We start from the raw sequence: 17,964 nt of genomic DNA on the forward strand, positions 1-17,964 counted from the left end.
CTTCTAGAAAACAAACCCTGTTCAACCGCTTGAGCATTGTTTGGCCGTGTGACAGCCAGCTGCTCAGGCAGGTGACTGGGAATGCTTTGTTGCATGATCTTTACAGTTTCAGGGAGGAGAAGCTTCCTCATAGCTGAGAGCAGCAGTGAATGAGGAAGACGCCCGAGATGATGCACCTACAAACAACAGGGTCCATGTTGGACACATCCCCACCGAGGCCTCCTGGACCATTTGCATCCACCGTAGGTCACTTCTGGCTCCAGCCTTTCGCCAACAAAGTGGAGAAGGAGGACAAAGCAAATAATCCCAGTGATCTTCCTGCAGAATTGACTGTGCAAGAAGGGCTGGGTTTTGGGTGTGCTCCCCTTGTGTGGCACCAGGCCCAGTATTGTGAGGGCTCCCTCTGAAGCAATGTGCGGGAAGTGGTGGTGGAGGGACGCCAGCCCAGGGGAGCAGCAGGGTGAAAGTGGCACCCTGGGGATGAGGTCTCCATCAAATGCTGGCACTGATGCAGCAGGGCTGGTGGTGGTGTCCAGGTGTAGAGCAGCAGATGCTGGGTTTGGGTTTGGCATGGATTTGGGATGGGTTTAACTTAAGCCAGAGAAAGGAGCTGCTCTGATTTGCTGGGTGCTGGTTCCTGTGTTGGTATCCAATTGCTGCAAGAATTCCAAATTCTCACACACCATTAGAAGTCAGGGAAGAATGGTGTTGAAAGCATATTCCCAGAACTCCAAAGTTACCGTTGTGAGGATGGCTTTTCTACTCTGAAAAACCTAGTGTGCACAACAGGCTTTCTCATACCCAGCAAGATGCTGACCTCTGCAGCTCAAGCACTTGTCAGAGTTGCTGCCTCCAGCAGCACCACATCTCCCTTCCCTTGGTCCTGCAAGAACCGAAGAAGTTCAGCAAGGATGGACGTGGCCCATTTTCTAGTGCACAAGCAGCTCTGCGACAAGTGGGGAAATCAGAACACCCCCACCGGGGTCACGGAGGTCACACTTGCACCCACCAGTTTCAGCAATGGTGACTGCTCAGCTGCAGTGACTTTTTGGAATTGAAAGATGCTTTAATGACTCCCTTATCTAAGTCCTTAATGATGTGACAGCAAGGTTTTGCTTTTCATGTTTTTTCCCATTATAGAGCGTTTGTCCTTGTTGATTTTATTGTGGTAGTCTAGAGCTTTCAAATGAACTTCTCAGTTTATTAACTCAACCATTCAGGTGGGGGCAAGGAGCATCCTATATACAGCTCAGAGAAAGAGCAATTCACTGCTGGGTACCCCAGCTGCAAACCCAGGAATCCCACCAGTGTCTCCGGAATGCCACCAAAGTTGTATTTTCATTTACTCTGTATCCTGAGGCCACTGTAGCCATCAACAAGGCCACTGGAGTCATCCTCTGAGTATGGGATTTCCCACCAGGGTGACCCCAGCGTGACAGACCCTGTCACCTGCTCCCCAGCCTTTCCCCATCCTCCACCCAGGGAAAATGCACAGGGGCCCAGGGGAGGCTGCAGAGGTGGGGCCGGCGCATGTTGTTCTCCAGCACTTCGGGACTGGTAGAACAGCTCTTAGAGCACGATTTTACTTGGCACGGGCTGGTTTTGTAATGAAAGAAATAAATAAGTGCCATCCTGCTCTGCTGGGAGGTTGAAGTGCTTCCTTTCTTTTTTTTTTTCTTTCTTTTTTTTCCCCCTTAATGATCTGTTTGTACTGAAGCCAAACATCGAATACTTCGGCCTCAAAAATAAAAGTTTCAACAAGAAGTGTAATTGGGAGGAGGCTAGAATACAGACACTCATGTGCCTTTATCCGTTCTGTGGCCAGACAGCTTTTATTTTAGTTTAGTTTACTTTTTCCTTTAAAGTAGAACTGAAGGAGCATGTTGGTGCTGCACGCTGCTGACTCACCAGCTCTGGAGACAGGATTGCCCTACGTATGTGCTCTACATACACCCCCACTGACACCCAACCAACTGAGGCACCAAACCAGGCATGGAGGGAAGGTCTCTACGGGATTCAGGGGTAGCTGAAGGATTTGGGGGGCAGGGCAGGGTCTCCCTGCCCACGTGGAAGTCTTCTCCTCTACTGCCCCAGAGAGATTCTTACTGTCTGAAAGGTTATGAGCGCCTGAACCAGTGTGGTAGGAGGAGGAGGATGCAGGACTAGAGGCTGGTGAGGGGGGAAGGGATGGTCCACCTTTTTTGGCAGCACTTAGCAGTTAAATCAGCTTAAAGTGATCATGAAACCATAGGGTAGTATTTCACTCCTCGTTACTGTGGTCTCACTCTTGAAAGCACCAATATGAGTGCCAGCTTGCTCGTGTAAGACGAACGTGGATGGAGGACAATAAGTTCTTTCTTAGGTCCCATCCGACAGGCATAATAATTTTCAACTTTCATTTGCTGAGCTCAATTCAAAGCTGCAGAAGAAGCCCTGCTCTAGCAGTGTGGTACAGGAGCATTTCTACCCATTTCAGCAAGAGCCCTGCAGGCAGACAGCTTGCAGGGACAGGCTCAGGGAGTTTCAGGAAGCTACAAAATAGAGTAAATAATAATAAGCAGAAATTAAAAAAAAAAACACAAACCACACACACAAAAAACAAACAAACCAGAAATGTGTTACCTGTTCTGAAGGAACTGCTCTCAAATTTCCTTTAAAAAAAAAAAAAAAAAAGGGTCACCATGCTACTTACATTCCGTTTAACTCACTGAAACACCCAAACAAACAAGGGTACAGTATTAGGTAACTCTTTCACTTTTTTTGATTGAACACAGCTGTTTTATATCCTGTTATTCAATGGATGAATTAAAATACGTAATATATTGCTTTTACAGGTTTATACATGTAGGATAAATATATTCCCTCAAACACTATACCAAGTTAAAGCAACTTTTGGTAGCATGGAGATGTGAGGCCAGCGATGGATCAGGGTTCTTACATCATCCCAGCTGGGCAGGGAGCTGCTGTAGGAGTGGGATGCATGCCTTGTGTCAAGAGTCATGGCTGCAGCACAACCTCTCTGCCTGCACCAGGTAGCTCGGTGGAGCCTGCCTGAGTGCTTGTCTTCAGTCTGGGGAGGGTTTTGCAGCCTGTGTGCTGTCAGGTTGCTGCTGGAGGAGGCTGAGGATGAGGCTTCGTGTTACAGCTTGAGCCGCTTTAACAGCTGCCAACATCAAAAAGAAGTCCTGCTGCAGGCAATGTGCTTCTGCCACTCACTGGGTGCTGTCTGTGTTGTCCTCTAATCCCCAGGCAAGGTGGTTTGGTTCAGGGAATGGACAAAAGCCCACGGGAAAGAAAACAAGTAATTTTTGGGGGGTTGGGTTAATATGCTGGCAGTTCCCTGTGTGATCCCATGAGTGTGGGTGGAAGAAGATGGTGCGGGGGAAGCAGGACCTTCCTGTTTCAATGGTGGCAAGCTGTGGGTTCAGCTTTACTGTAATGTGGAAGCACACCCCATATCTGGCTTGTCTGAAAACATCTGTTCCAGTTGTGGAGTAGGAACCACCTGCTATGCCTCGACTTTCTGTGTCAGTGTGCCTGGATGCTGACTCAGTTCCTACATATCCATCAGTACTACTGATAGGACACCTGGACAAGGCAGAAGATCAAAATCTTCACCTCACCCCTTGTGCAAATACTCTTACACATCTCTGTCTGCTTGACTTTACAATACAACTCTCTAACAGTGACTTTCTCATGCTGGACTACTCCTTTATTATACTGTTTGACTATTTTGTCTCCCTATGATGGAGATACCAAACCCTGACGAAGCAAGACAGCAACATCCAAATCCTCGGAACCCCCCGCAGAAGTTGTGTGAAACACAGCCTCACAAGCCATGTAACCTATGAGGCTCTGCTGCTGGCCACTGCACGATGAGTAACAGAGCAACAGGACCAAAACTAACCAACACTTAGCCTTTTTTTAATCATGAGTACTGCTGCAAGATAAGGAGATTTCTATGATCAGTTAATTTCTTCCATGTTCCGAGAGCCAGTAGCTGGGTCCTCATGCCTCTCCCTGCCAGGTGTACACAAACCAAGCTTACGCTGTAACGCCACTGCCTTATTTTTCTTCCTAAATCCAAGTTCTTTTCATTATTTCTAACTTCATCCCCTTGTGAGTTTTTGAAAGAGACCCATTCACTTACCTTCCTGGCTGCTGGAAAAGGGTTTCCCCATTGGGGAGGAGGTGCTGCCATCCGCTCCAGGCTTATGCTCCACGTCCTCTGATTGTCTGTGGCTGGTGGGTTTTTGAAAACAAAGCAGAAGAGATAGGAGGGGAGGGAGCAAGGACTGAAGAGTTGAGGATACACTGTACAGCAGAGAAAAGCTGTTTGTTTTCTATCTTTTCGAGTACACAGCAGCCTGTGTGATTCCCTGGCTACAAACTGTAGCTCCTTTTTATCAGATGCCAGTACGTTTGTTGACTGAGTGTCACTAGCATTGCTCATTTGGCCATGCAGTCACTCCAACACCATCCTGTCATTCAAAGATGTGGCGTAAAGCTGGTGTTTTTTGGAGCAGTTAAGGTTTTGTTAAGAAAGACAGGCTGGGGATGGGCAACATATACAAGCAGGTGCCTGGCACTGCTGCAGCCCTGCACAAAGGCGGTCAGGCGGATACTGGAAGAGGAGGATGGCAGACCCAAAAGTCAGATTTTTGCAGTCAAATCTTGTCCCCATGTCCCCACACCATCCCTATCACTGAAATGCAAGCCGTGAAGGAGGTGCAGGGAGGTGCAGGGAAGGAAAAGTCATCTATGTGTTACAGAAAATTAGGATGGAGGTTTTTTCCTTTTTTTTTTTTTTTGGTTTTGCTAGTCTCGGTTTCTTCACTCATCATTAATCTCTGTTTACGTAGGTGTGTGGAAAGGCAATCCATTCCCAAGGCAGTGGAACTGGAAATCTGGAGGTTATCTTGTGCTATCTCAGCTTGCTGACTTGCCACTCGTTCTGCCGTCCACAAACTGCCAAGTGACTGGCAAAGTCAAAGGGAGTACTGCCTTTGGCAAGAACCAGTTGAACACAGAAAATAAAATAAACCTCTCCAACCAGGCCAATTGGGAAAATTCTCCTGATTTAGATGGATTCTCCCCTTCCACAGACAGACATGCATGACTCAAGTAGTGTTTCAGTCTGGGGTGGTTTTCAGATATGACAGCAGAACAAAAACACGAACGCTTTTGTGTGGCACCCAATTTGTCAACTGCTATAGTGTGAAATCTTGCCTAGCTTTGATAACACAAATAATTCCTTTATTACTTATGAGAATGCAAATAACTGAAGAAAAAGCTCAGATTTTCCCTGTGTAAAGACACAGTGTCTTCACACTACTAGTTGGGCATTAGCTGTGCAAGCAGCTGGGCATCTGTAAAGCAACTAAAAGCAACTCTATCATCAGCTTTCCTAAGACATTTTTAAACTGCAGTAATGCAACTCTTCTATCATGCTAAGCTTTATTGGTTTAACAACAGAAACTAAGAAACTTCATTGGAGACCAGATTATGCTGGTTGCAAAAATGAAGGGATTCTTCTGCTCTTCAGCCCCATTATCTCCTCTGTAGTGTCTTGATCAGCTTTCTTACATGCAGCCTAGGATTCTGTCAAGACCTGCAAATTGCTTTTTTGGCTGCCAAATTGCCATAACCCTTCTATTTTTATGTTTTAAAAGAGCTTAAAAACCTCCATCCTCTTTGGATGCCTTTAAAATTGACCAGTACTGGGAGGATTTCATGTACATCCAAAGGCTTAGTAGAAGATGTTACTTCTACAGAGCTTCCAGTTTTACAGTGAACAGACATGAAAAGCCCAGCAGGGATAAAAGGAACTTAACCAGTTCTGTCTAATGCATATAAATCTACCTAAGAGCTCAAGGCACTGGAAGTACTCAATGCACTACATTTATCTGAGTCTAAGACACAGAAATGGGTCTTCAGCCCACATGCCACATGTCCCACTTCCATGCCAAGTTAATATGAATTAAGAGACTGAAATGAATAAACAAGGTCAGTTTGGGCTGGGCCAAGTTGAATCAATGTAAAATAATTGTCAGTATTTTCTGTCAGCGACGCTGGTTTATCTTGGCTCGGGATTCTCAACGCTATAGATTATAAAATGTTTTCAGTGGAACACTTGGCAGACATTTTATTGATTTTTCTTTGTTTTGTGAATGCTGGAAAAATTTCCATTAAGTACACACACTGCTCATGTGACAAAGCCAAATTGCTTTTTCAAACTTTTCTTTCTTCAAGTGAGGTAACGCAGTAATACGTTAGCAATCTAATTTAATCAAGAGAACCTTTGTCTGGAATCAAGAGGCCATGGAGTGCACCTTGATGAATATCAAGTACCTGTGCGCTAATAAGAGTTAATTTTGTATTTCCAAGGTGCTGTACATACACCGGCTAATTAATTTGCCCAACACCCCTTTGAAGTCGGTAATGTATTATCTCAGTTTTACAGATGTAGAAATTGAGAGTGCAACTTCACACGGAGCCACATATATTTGCCTGCAGTTGCATTCTCCATGCACAGGAAGCTCCTGTTGCCTTCACCGGAGCCGAGCAGCAGTGGAGAATGAGAAGGGAAGCGGCAGCAACCAGGTGGGATTAGCACAGCTGAGCTGCTGGATCCCACCTCCATGATCAATTTCCTACACCACGTCGCCACATCCCCACAGCACGCCTTTTAATAGAGCTACTTTGGGACTGAAAACTGCTAGGACAGATAGAGCAGCTTCTAGGATTATGCGTGGACCCATGGCAAGCTGTGTTTCGCAGCCTATATTCCTGTTATTTTAAGATCAGGTTTGCTTCCGGCTTAAGGAGAACTTTTGAAAACAAGATAATTGATGGTGGGTGAACATACAGAAGTGCCCTAACTGTGATGACGGCTTATTTTGTTTATTGCACCAAAATAATGGAATAAAAGTAAGAAATCTGGCTTTTCATTTGTTCGGTGTTTTTTTACGTGACACACACAAGGGGAAGCAGTGGGGTAACTAATTCTCCCTCTCTTTATGCTGATTTAATAACCAACAGATACAGATATGAAAGACTATCATGCAGTTTTCTCTTAATGCTCCCTGAGGTTTGATCAGTGATGGTACAGATTCAAAATATACAAACATGCTTCTGAGCTACAATAAAACCCTTACAGAGTAGTAGACTTTTAAGTACACAAGCAACAGGAAAGTGTCATGATATGTATTTTTTGCCTCCTATCCGAATCACTTGTATTAAAATAAGAGCTACCCTAATTAAAATAGTAGTAGTGCTGGTTTGGGAGATGGGGACAAAGTAGATGGATAATGAGCTAGATAAAATTCTAACTCAGCTTCACACAAATCCTGACACTACCAACAAATGCAGTCTATTCATAACCACTAGAATTATGGTAAAGAAACAGAATAAAACAATGATGGGGAGAAAGCCCACTCTGATCCAGAAATAATCTGTTCCACAGGGAGTCAATCAGTTCCTTTAAGGAGCTGCTGAGAGGATCAGTACATTACCCTGGTCCTCCGAACAACAGAGTCCATACCTTCTGAAAATATTTTCCTTTTTTAGGGGCAGAAAAAGGGTTTTGCTGACTAGAATGTATCCATAAATAGAGAACAAGAAAAATGACAGGGGGGACAAGAATTGCTAGGCTATATCTGACACTCGGAGGGACAGAATGGCAATGGCCAATGGCACATAAAGGTCAGAAAAGAGAGCTTTGTCTTGTAAAATTATTCCCTGGACTGTGCATCATTGGTGGTATTTGACTGTCCACCGTAGAGTGAAAAAAACACGTGCAGAGGAGTGCTGTCTCTATCTGTAGATAAATGCCCCTGTTGTCCTGAAACCTTTCTTGCTTGAAACTTATTCTGTTTGTGCGTGGTTCAGAAAGTTGACTACAGTTCTCCATAGACAGCAACACTATTGGTACCTTCATAGAATGTCACAGAGTTAACCTGATTTTCTCTGGCTGTAAAATGTACTTTAGTCTGAAACAAAGTTCTCTGCTTTCTGACTACTAAGGCAATGAGAGAAACCAGATTTTACCTAGAATAAGTTCTCAGAGAAATAAACTCTTGAGACTATTTTATGAATGATCATTTTGGTTCTAGGCCTTGTCTGTCCCTTTTCTACCTGCATCTCCACCACAGGCTCCATCTTGTTAGCCAGAGTATCACAGGGTATGATGATGTGATGAGTTAACTGAAGTGATTTGTTCATCATGCAGCCTGAAAACTGTGCTTCTGTTACACACGTGAAGATGTTAGGTTTCCTGAAGGGCATCAGTAACAAGGCTTCACTTAAACAGATATATCTTCTGCTAGTCTACACAGGGCATTTACACTAGGTGTAAATCATGAGATTCACCTCAGCTATCCCAAAATAAAGGTTCTGTCAAAGTTAAAACATGGGAAAGAAAGAAGCCTGAGTATGTGCTGGAGATGAGCCTCCAGAAAATTGGGTGAGATACAGATTTGGGAGAGTATCTGGGTCTGACAGGGGTGGCAGTGATAGAAATGCAATAATGTACATCCGTAGATTTAATGGGCTTGGTGTGGTGAGATGGTACAAAGATGTAAAGCCAAGGCAGACAACAAAAGACCCTGGGAAAGAGGAAAGAGCAGCAGTGCAGTACTCTTGCTGAACATCTACAAAGTCCTGTCATGTTACAGAGATTAGGGGAATCACTGCTACCCTGAGGGCAACAGAGTTTGGGGGTACTGTCATGTACTCTCAAATTCCTGCAGGATAAGTGGAGATGAATAATGCTACTGGATGTGTGACCTGACCTTAGTTGTACAGATAAGGTGGTGGGGTTTTTAATGCAAGACTAATGACACTGAACTCTGGGGCTCAACTCGGAATGAACACATTGATTTTAGGTTGGAAGAGAGCTCTGGAGGTCACCTGGCCTAATCCTCTTCTCAAAGCAGATTCAATAGTTAAGTTAGATATAACTTCAAGGTTAGTTCAGTTCAGGTCTGTGACCCAGCAGGGACTTGTGATGGATAACTGCTGAAATTAACCTCCAGCACTGGCAAAGGTCAGAAAGGGAGCTGCAGTAAGTTTCCTTGCATTGAACTTGGACCAATGATAAGGAGTCCAGATCTGAGCTGACACTTGTCACATCACCAGAAAGGACTGACTGTATGTGCTGTAGGAAGTCAGTACAGCAACATCCAGAAGAATGAAACTAACAAAAGTTATAGACTAGTCTTGCTCCCCAGACTACAAATCAAGTCTTCAGACACTGCATTTCATGGATTTAAAAGATGCTGAGGTGATAAATCAACAAGTTGCCTGCAGTAATACAAATAAAGCATGGCTGAAGTGATGTGGCCAAAACAGGAGGCTGTATTGTGCGTGGGGTTTGGGAACAGAGGAGGATAGCAGTAAAACTATTACAACAACAGAATTTTCTTCTTTTGATTTTCTTGAGGGGAAAGACTTCAGAACTAAATAGGAAACACTTTAGGATGCACATTTATCTCACTGGTGAGCACAATGCATAAACATTAAAGACTAGTGTTAAACAGCATGAGAAATGGAGAAAATCAATAATGAAACAAAAAATGACCAAGCTAACTAACAATGCAGGGCCTTTATAGGAGGGAGAATGTGTCCTGATAATTGATTTTGAAACTGCAGATAGTGTTTGGAGACTGGGAAGCAGTGGACAGTGGAAATGCCAGATATGAATTTGTGATGTGGTAAATCAGTTGGAATAATAATGTTGCTGTTCACTTACTAAGACACTCAGCTGCAAGCACTATACAACTGCAATTTCATAAACTACACTGCATTTTAGTACAGTGGTGTTGTTGCCATTTTTCAACTGAATTCACTGAAGCAGAAGAAAGCAAATATGATTTCATTTTGGGTTTGTATGCTGGATCAATTTTAAGAAATTTCCTCAAGTGTTGTGTAACCATCTAGCCATTATAAACTATGTCCTCTGCCAATGTCTTATATTAGGCAGCCAAATCTCTGGTGGTGAGGAGAGGATAGGGAAAGGGAAAGGGAAAAGGAAAAGGATTTAAAATAAAATAAAATAAAAATTAAAAGGGAAAGGGGGAGGAGGGGAGCAAGAGGCAGCCCGCAGCCAGCCGCTCTGCGGGGGGAGCAGGGCAGGGAAAGAGAAAGGAAAGGAAAAGAGAAAGGAAAGGAAAAGAGAAAGGAAAGGAAAAGAGAAAGGGAAGGGAAGGGAAGGGAAGGGAAGGGAAGGGAAGGGAAGGGAAGGGAAGGGAAGGGAAGGGAAGGGAAGGGAAGGGAAGGGAAGGGAAGGGAAGGGAAGGAAAGGGAAGGAAAGGAAAGGAAAGGAAAGGAAAGGAAAGGAAAGGAAAGGAAAGGAAAGGAAAGGAAAGGAAAGGAAAGGAAAGGAAAGGAAAGGAAAGGAAAGGAAAGGAAAGGAAAGGAAAGGAAAGGAAAGGAAAGGAAAGGAAAGGAAAGGAAAGGAAAGGAAAGGGAAGGAAGGGAAGGGAAGGGAAGGGAAGGGAAGGGAAGGGAAGGGAAGGGAAGGGAAGGGAAGGGAAGGGAAGGGAAGGGAAGGGAAGGGAAGGAAGGGAAGGGAAGGGAAGGGAAGGGAAGGGAAGGGAAGGGAAGGGAAGGGAAGGGAAGGGAAGGGAAGGGAAGGAAGGGAAGGGAAGGGAAGGGAAGGGAAGGGAAGGGAAGGGAAGGGAAGGGAAGGGAAGGGAAGGGAAGGGAAGGGAAGGGAAGGGAAGGGAAGGGAAGGGAAGGGAAGGGAAGGGAAGGGAAGGGAAGGGAAGGGAAGGGAAGGGAAAGGAAGGAAGGAAAGGAAAGGAAAGGAAAGGAAAGGAAAGGAAGGAAAGGAAAGGAAAGGAAGGAAAGGAAAGGAAAGGAAAGGAAAGGAAAGGAAAGGAAAGGAAAGGAAAGGAAAGGAAAGGAAGGAAAGGAAAGGAAAGGAAAGGAAAGGAAAGGAAAGGAAAGGAAAGGAAAGGAAAGGAAAGGAAAGGAAAGGAAAGAGCAGTTCTACAGCAACCTGAAATGATCAGCTAGTCCAAATGCCTGACCAAAAGTTAAATCATGCTATTAAGAGCATTGTCCAAATGCCTCTTAAACACTGATAGGCTGGGGGCATCAACCACTACTCCAGGAAGTTCCAGTGTTTGACCACTTTTTTGGTAAAGAAATGCTTCCTAATGGCCAGTCTAAACCTCCCCTGACGCATCTTTGAACTACTCCCATGTATCTTATCACTGGATACTGGAGAAAGGAGATTAGCACCAGCCTTTTCCCTTCTCCTCCTCAGGAACCTGTAGAGAGCAATGAGGTCACCCCACAGACTCATCTCTAACCTAGACAAACTCCTCACCCTTAGCCACTCCTCACAGGCCATGCTTTCCAGCCTTTTCACCAGCTTTGTTACTCTCTTCTGGATGCATTCAAGGACCTTCACATCCTTCTTAAATTGTGGGTCCCAGAACTGCACACAGTGCTCGAGATGAGGCTGCACCATCCCTGAATACAGCAGGACAATCACCTCTTTTGACTGGTTGGTCATGCTGTGTTTGATGCATCCCAGGATGTGGTTTGCCCTCCTGGCTGCCAGGCCACATGGATGGCTTACATTGAGCCTGCTGCTGACCAGACCCCTTTCTACAGGGCTGCTCTTCAGCTACTCCTCTCCCCAGTTATATTTTTGCCTGTTGTTACTGTGTCTTAGGTGCAGAATCCAGCATTTGCTGGTTAAATTTTACCCCATTAATGCTCCAACGTGCACTGCTCCAATCTTGGCCAGAGAGATGACACATTGCAATGACTGCAAACTGAGAATGCCCCTGTTTATGCAGGCTCCTAACACTCAAACCCTTCCTTTCTTCATAGAAATGTCTTCAGATGAAGAAGTCTGATGCAGACTTGGCAGCAGAGGTACTATAGAAAATAAACTCTGTGAAACTGGAGGCAAAACACAAGACACAGTTACGTGCCTGTAACCACCTGAGCTTTTTTTCTCTAAGCACAGAGAAGAGGTTGTTGGAGTCACCTGTGCCTCAGCAGGTGACCTTCCCAGTCAGTTGGCATTGTCACAGGGAGTGCCTTTAAAACTCAAATTCTTGTTGACAGGCTTCAAGCAGCTACGGCCAGCCAGGGAAGCCATGAGAAGTTTTCTTTCACAGCCCTGCAAAAGGCAACCAAAAAACTCTGGGCTCTCCTGGGGGAGGTCAGTTGCAAGCATTGGGTGTCAGCAAGCAGAAGAGCTGGTCGTGTGGGTGGGGAGTTTGCTTTTACCCTGCCAACCTGGCAAGAGGCAAACAAAAGCCTGGGGAAATCCCAGCAGTTTCTGTAGCTCTGGCGATTGCAAGGAGCCACTTGTGAGGCTCAGCAACTTTTGGTGACCCAATTGTGTGGGCACAGGGGAGCTCTGTGGTCAACTGGGGAGCCTGGGAGTAGGAATAAAGTTGAATTCTGCAATCTCCATCCCAAGATACCTGAAGAAGGCAGACGTGGGACTGCCAGAGACCTGTGAGTCATAGCAACCTCCGAAAGGGAAAAGGTGAGCCGAAGGGAGGATGGTATGTTCATACCCTGGGATCAGAGGAATGTTGGGATTAGTCTCTGCTCTAGTGCTCTGTGAGAGGAGCTCCTCTGTTGGAAAGTCCTCTGTAGTCAGTACAGTCACCAGATGGTGTTGCTGTCTTTATTAATTGCCCATATCAGTACAGTGCTATCTTCATCCCAAAAGTTAAGACAGACTAATTGTGAACTATAGTTTGAAAAGCAGGCCTCACCTCCAGTTCCATTAGATAACTCTGGAAGTTTTTAGGCAGTGTCTTGTACCCTAAAAGTTGCAGGCTATATAGAAAATAAGTATTTCACTAGTCATGTACAGCAGGTATAATGGTTATTACATCTAATACTGCAAAAGCTCAGTCTTCTAATGTGAGCAAAGACAGGAAACTAGGTAATACATAGACTTTGAGAAGAAGAAAGAAATGTGTTTCTTGCCTACACACAGAGTGTTCAGCACATTTATATACAAATGGTCAGGATGATTTTTCAGTGAGGAAATTCAACATTGTACTCACACTAGATTTACTAAAAATGTTACTACATACAGTAGGCATAAAAAAGAAAACTAAATGCATTTATATGCCCACTGGGAACAAATAATTGTTTCTTTTCTATCAGGAATACATGAAGAAAATAAGAAAAATAAATGCTTTTTTAGTCTTAACAGGAGAGCTTTTTCATTCTAACTTCCTATCTGTTGCAAGGTGGTGGTGCTGGTTCATTACAAACAAAAGCATTGGAAAAAAAAATCCAGACATCAGACTTCTTGTTTCTCTCATAATAGGTAAGTTCCAGGTTTTAATCAACTGTGGAAGAAATGCATTCTCAAAAGATCAATCCAGGGATTTTGATCACAAGCTAGTGACAAGCTTACAGGAATCTGTAGAGACCATGTTAGGTATTTAAAAGTTCTGTTTACCACCTGTAACTGTTAATTTGCAGCATTACCACTGCTGTATTTCTCTCCTGTGCACATTCATCAGGAAACACTGAATTTGTCCAAATGGTTTAATTTGAAAACAGTTGTCTCAGTGCACATTAAAAGCTTGCAAAGTGTCTGTGTGTTTAGACCTTGCTTTGTGCCTATGCCATATCATTATGGCTTCTAAGTTTTTCTTAGCTCCTGCTTAGTGTCTAAATGTTTTATTGTGTTTCCAGTCATGGTGCAGATGACAACTGAGGTTGTCACAGAAGTTTAAAACATCAAACATATATTTCGAAGTACGTGAGCTAATTTTCCCCCCTCCCTTCTGTTTTCTGTAATGGAAGTATAGAATTCTCCTTGGCCTTAAGGAGCCTTTGATAGACACACGATTTGTCCATGTGTCTCTTCCTGTGCTGCTCACCTGTGGGAGCAGCTCTGTGCTGGTGGCCTGATGGCTGGGTCAGGACCAGGTGGGTCACGTTCTCCTCTGTGCACTGGAGATTGATCAATGAAAGCTCCATCAGATGGGTCTTCTTCATCTGACTGCCCCAGAAGTTCTGTTTAAGATGAATCAAGATATGATAACAGGTTTAATTTAAAAGTATTAATCAAATTGCTAACTTTTCCTTAAATGTCAGTAAAGAGAAGGGTATCCACTCCAGCAATGGATCAAAGCAAATGGAAAACCATACTCTTATACAACTTTCACCCTTGATTTTTACCCTTGAAAAGGAGGCCAAGTAGCTAATAACCAGTGACAACACATAGAAGATTTTTTGGAGGAGAGGGAATGAGTGTGTGTAGGCTTTAGTTAGTAAGGAGAAAATGCATTCTCTAAATTGTCAACTATAGAAGGTACAGCTGGCTGCCAAAGGCTGCTGTATGTTGAGTATTTCAATGCTGCCTTATGGATCAAACTTTTATCAACTGGACTGTTCTCCAGCAGAGGTGTGTCTAACTTCTTTCTTTAAAAAGACTTTAGTTAGCTTGGTTTTAAAATATTTTGGTTCATAATCAAGACCTGAACGCTTCAAGAAGGCAAAGGAGGGGCCCCCAGTCTGAATCTTTTAGGGAAGGAAACCCCTTGAAAATACCCATGTCACTTAAAAATACAGAGAAGGAATTGCATGTTCTTGGTATGAGACTTAAAATAAACAAATAAATAAATAATTTAATCAAACTCCAGGCTAGCAGAGTTTGGATTAAGAGAAAAAAAAATCCTGTTAGAGATAAAGACTTTAAAAGATTTTTTTTCCAAATCGTAAGATCCTTTTGCGTTTCTTCTTTTTAAATCCTGTTTTTCTCCCCTTGTTCCCCTTTCTCCTGTTGTTCTCTGCCTTCCCAGATCCTGTACAAGCTAATCTGCACGATACCCATGGCAACACCATGGGCAGTATGAAGAATATAATGCTCTTGCAAGTGTTGCCATACTGCTAGTTTACATTTTGGCCAGAGACCCAGAATGCTCACTGGCTTAGGAGGGCAAATCTACTTGCCAGTGCTTTTGAATCTCCAAGTCCTAAAAAGCTAATGCCATAGGATTGCTGCGGACTATTTCTCCTCTTCATGCTACCTAAATATGATTAGCATCTGTGGTGTGAGAGAGGGTGAAGTGTGGCAACTAATTTGGCTTTCTCAGGTAGCTGATATTCTCTGTCTGTGATGCTGTTTCCCACATGTGAAGCACTGTGGGGAATCACTGAAAACAACTGACTCGGTCAGGAGGAGCACATCCCCAAGCATGCACACCATGTTACAATAAAGGAGCTAAACTGGTCTTGGTGCATTTTCTCCTGTACCCTGAATAAAGAAAATAAAAGAGACAAAAGAGAGAAAAAAAGACACAAAAACATACAAGCAATGGCCTATGTCTAGGAAATGCAACTGAAGGGCAAGTAAAATAGATTTCTCTGAAGATCTCTTCTTGGAGCCTGTTGCAGAGTGAACAGCGAAGAGAAGGGGAGCAATACAGATAACTTGAAAAGGTGCAGGAGAAGCTGCTCTTGATATGCATGAAGAATTCTGGGAAGTGCTTAAACTAAGTTCCTGTTGTGTGAGCCTCAGCTTGGGAACACAGCTCTCACTGCCATGCTGCCACCTGCAAACTGAGTCTTTGGTCCTGCTGAGCCTTCCTCTTTAGCTTTTAAGGAGGGTAATTAATAATTTTTAAATTTTTTTTTTCCCCACCTACTCAGTAATGCTTCAAGCCTACTTGTCCCCTTGCAGTTATGAAGTTTCACCAGTATACATGGCTTCTCCTTAGACATAAGTCCTGAGGCCAACCCAGCTCCAAAAAGCAGTGGCATTTCAGAATACAAAACCCTGAGAGATGCCAAGGGAGGGCTGTGTATTGAGAAGGGGAACAAAATATGATTGGGTCAGCTTGGCCTTTGTGTCTTTCCATCATACTGTTAATTTGCATTTTCTCAGACCTGCTGAGATCTGAATAAATCACAGTACTCCCATGTCAGCCATTTCAGTGTAACTTATACATGTGCTTTAGGTGAGCATGTGCTTTTTAGGTAACTTATACATGTGCTTTGGTGAGGCTACACCTCGAGTAGTGTGTCCAGTTCTGGGCCCCTCAGTTTAGGAAGGATATCAAGGTCCTAGAGCGGGTCCAAAGGAGGGCAACAAGGCTGATGAAGGGACTCGAGCACAGACCCTATGAGGAGAGGCTGAGGGAGCTGGGGCTGTTCAGCCTGGAGAAGAGGAGGCTCAGAGGAGACCTCATTGCTCTCTACAACTTCCTGAAAGGAGGGTGTAGCCAGGTTGGGGTTGGTCTCTTTTGCCAGACAACTTTCAACAAGACAAGAGGGCATGGTTTTAAGTTGTGCCAGGGGAAGTTTAGGTTAGATATTAGAAAGAATTTCTTTACTGAGAGGGTGATCAGGCATTGGAATGGGCTGCCCAGGGAAGTAGTGGATTCTCTGTCCCTGGAGATATGTAAAAAGAGACTGGATGTGGCACTCAGTGTCATGGTCTAGCAACCGCAACGGTGGTTCAAGGGTTGGAGTTGATGATCTCTGAGGTCCCTTCCAACCCAGCCAGTTCTATGATTCTATGATTCTAAGTTCTGGCAGTTTTGTAATGTGGAGGGGGCTACAATTTGGATTAATCCAGTCCTCATGTGGCATAGCAGACTACCAGTTCCTGAAGGGGACCTACTCGAAAGCTGTAGAGGGACTTTTTAATAGGGCATGTAGTGATAGGATGAGGGGGGGAACAGTTTCAGACTGGAAGAGGGTAGATTTAGGTTAGACATTAGGAAGAAACACTTCACTGTGAGGATGGTGAGACACTGGCACAGGTTGCCTAGGGAAGTGGTGGATGCCCCATCCCTGAAAGTCATCACGGGTGGGTTGGGGCTGGGAGCAACCTGGTCTAGTGGGAGGTGTCCCTGCCCATGCAGGGGGTGCTGGAACTAGATGATCTTGAAGGTCCTGTTCAACCCAAACCATTCAGTGATTCTGTGATATTTCTAACATGTGAATGATTTGGCCACTGACTTTGATACCTTGTGCTGTGGATGCAGCACAGCTATACCTTGTTAAATAATGCTACTGGATGCAGAGGAGCCTCATGGAAAACAGAGAGGTCTGTCATTTACAGGTACATGGGGGATGAAGGGGGTTTTACCCACAGGAGTGCAAATAGATTTCTTTGCACTTTCAAATATCATAGATTAAGTGTCTGAAACTGACCTCAATTTATGAGGACTGAACCTACCCTAGCCTGGGTATGCAGGTGAGGTGTTGCAGCAGAACGTTAGATAGGATCAGATGCCAGAAGTGGTTTAAAACCACAAAACCATCAGATATGAGCTCTAGAGTAAAGAAATAAACATTTTTGTTGTGGGACATTGGACTGTGTTCCCTGTGCGAAGCGCTGCAGCAGGAAAAACAAATGTGCAAGGAACACTGTTTAAACAACACAGCCCTTCCCAAACCAGAGGCAACATATCCCACATTTAATTAAAAAGGGAAGGATTCTGGCAACAATGCCATAGAGCTGGATGGTGGTCCTCACATCTAGATGGGGGCTCTGGCTAGGGTTTGGTGCTTAATTAAGCACCAAAAAAAGCAGACTTTGTGCTAGCATCGGAGGTATCACAAACTGCACCTAGATTTTGTATTAAGGTAATCTGGGTTCTTCCTTTGGTTTATTGCACAATAAACTCTTCCTGGTTTTAATTCTAAACTAGTATTTGCTTATCATCTTAAGATATGGGGATATGAATCTGAATTTTAAAAACTTGAGAGTCAGTATCGTGGCTACCATTGTTGTTTCATCATTAAAGTAATCTATCAGATGCCATGGCATGAATTATATTGTGCTAAAAATCTTTATCTACAAAATGCTATTTCTCATTACAAATACTAGGATAATGCTGCACACACATGACCGCTCAGGGCATTTCCAAAATTTGCTGATAGCTGCCACTGCTATCCCTAGTGCTTGTGTGAAAAAGCCAAATACATTTCTTTACACGTCCACTAGAAGTT

General features: G+C 44.0%; 1 protein-coding gene across 1 annotated transcript in view; it reads right to left on the reverse strand.

The window, feature by feature from the left end:
• WDPCP (WD repeat containing planar cell polarity effector) overlaps positions 1–17,964 on the reverse strand; it is a 153,477-nt gene that overhangs the window by 3,730 nt on the left and 131,783 nt on the right. Inside the window, 2 exon segments of the mRNA XM_030447531.1 lie at positions 4,151–4,242; positions 13,881–14,016. Of these exon segments, the coding sequence (XP_030303391.1) occupies positions 4,151–4,242; positions 13,881–14,016 (228 nt within the window).

The sequence above is a fragment of the Calypte anna genome, chromosome 3 (assembly GCF_003957555.1).
Source record: "Calypte anna isolate BGI_N300 chromosome 3, bCalAnn1_v1.p, whole genome shotgun sequence".
NCBI lineage: Eukaryota > Metazoa > Chordata > Aves > Apodiformes > Trochilidae > Calypte > Calypte anna.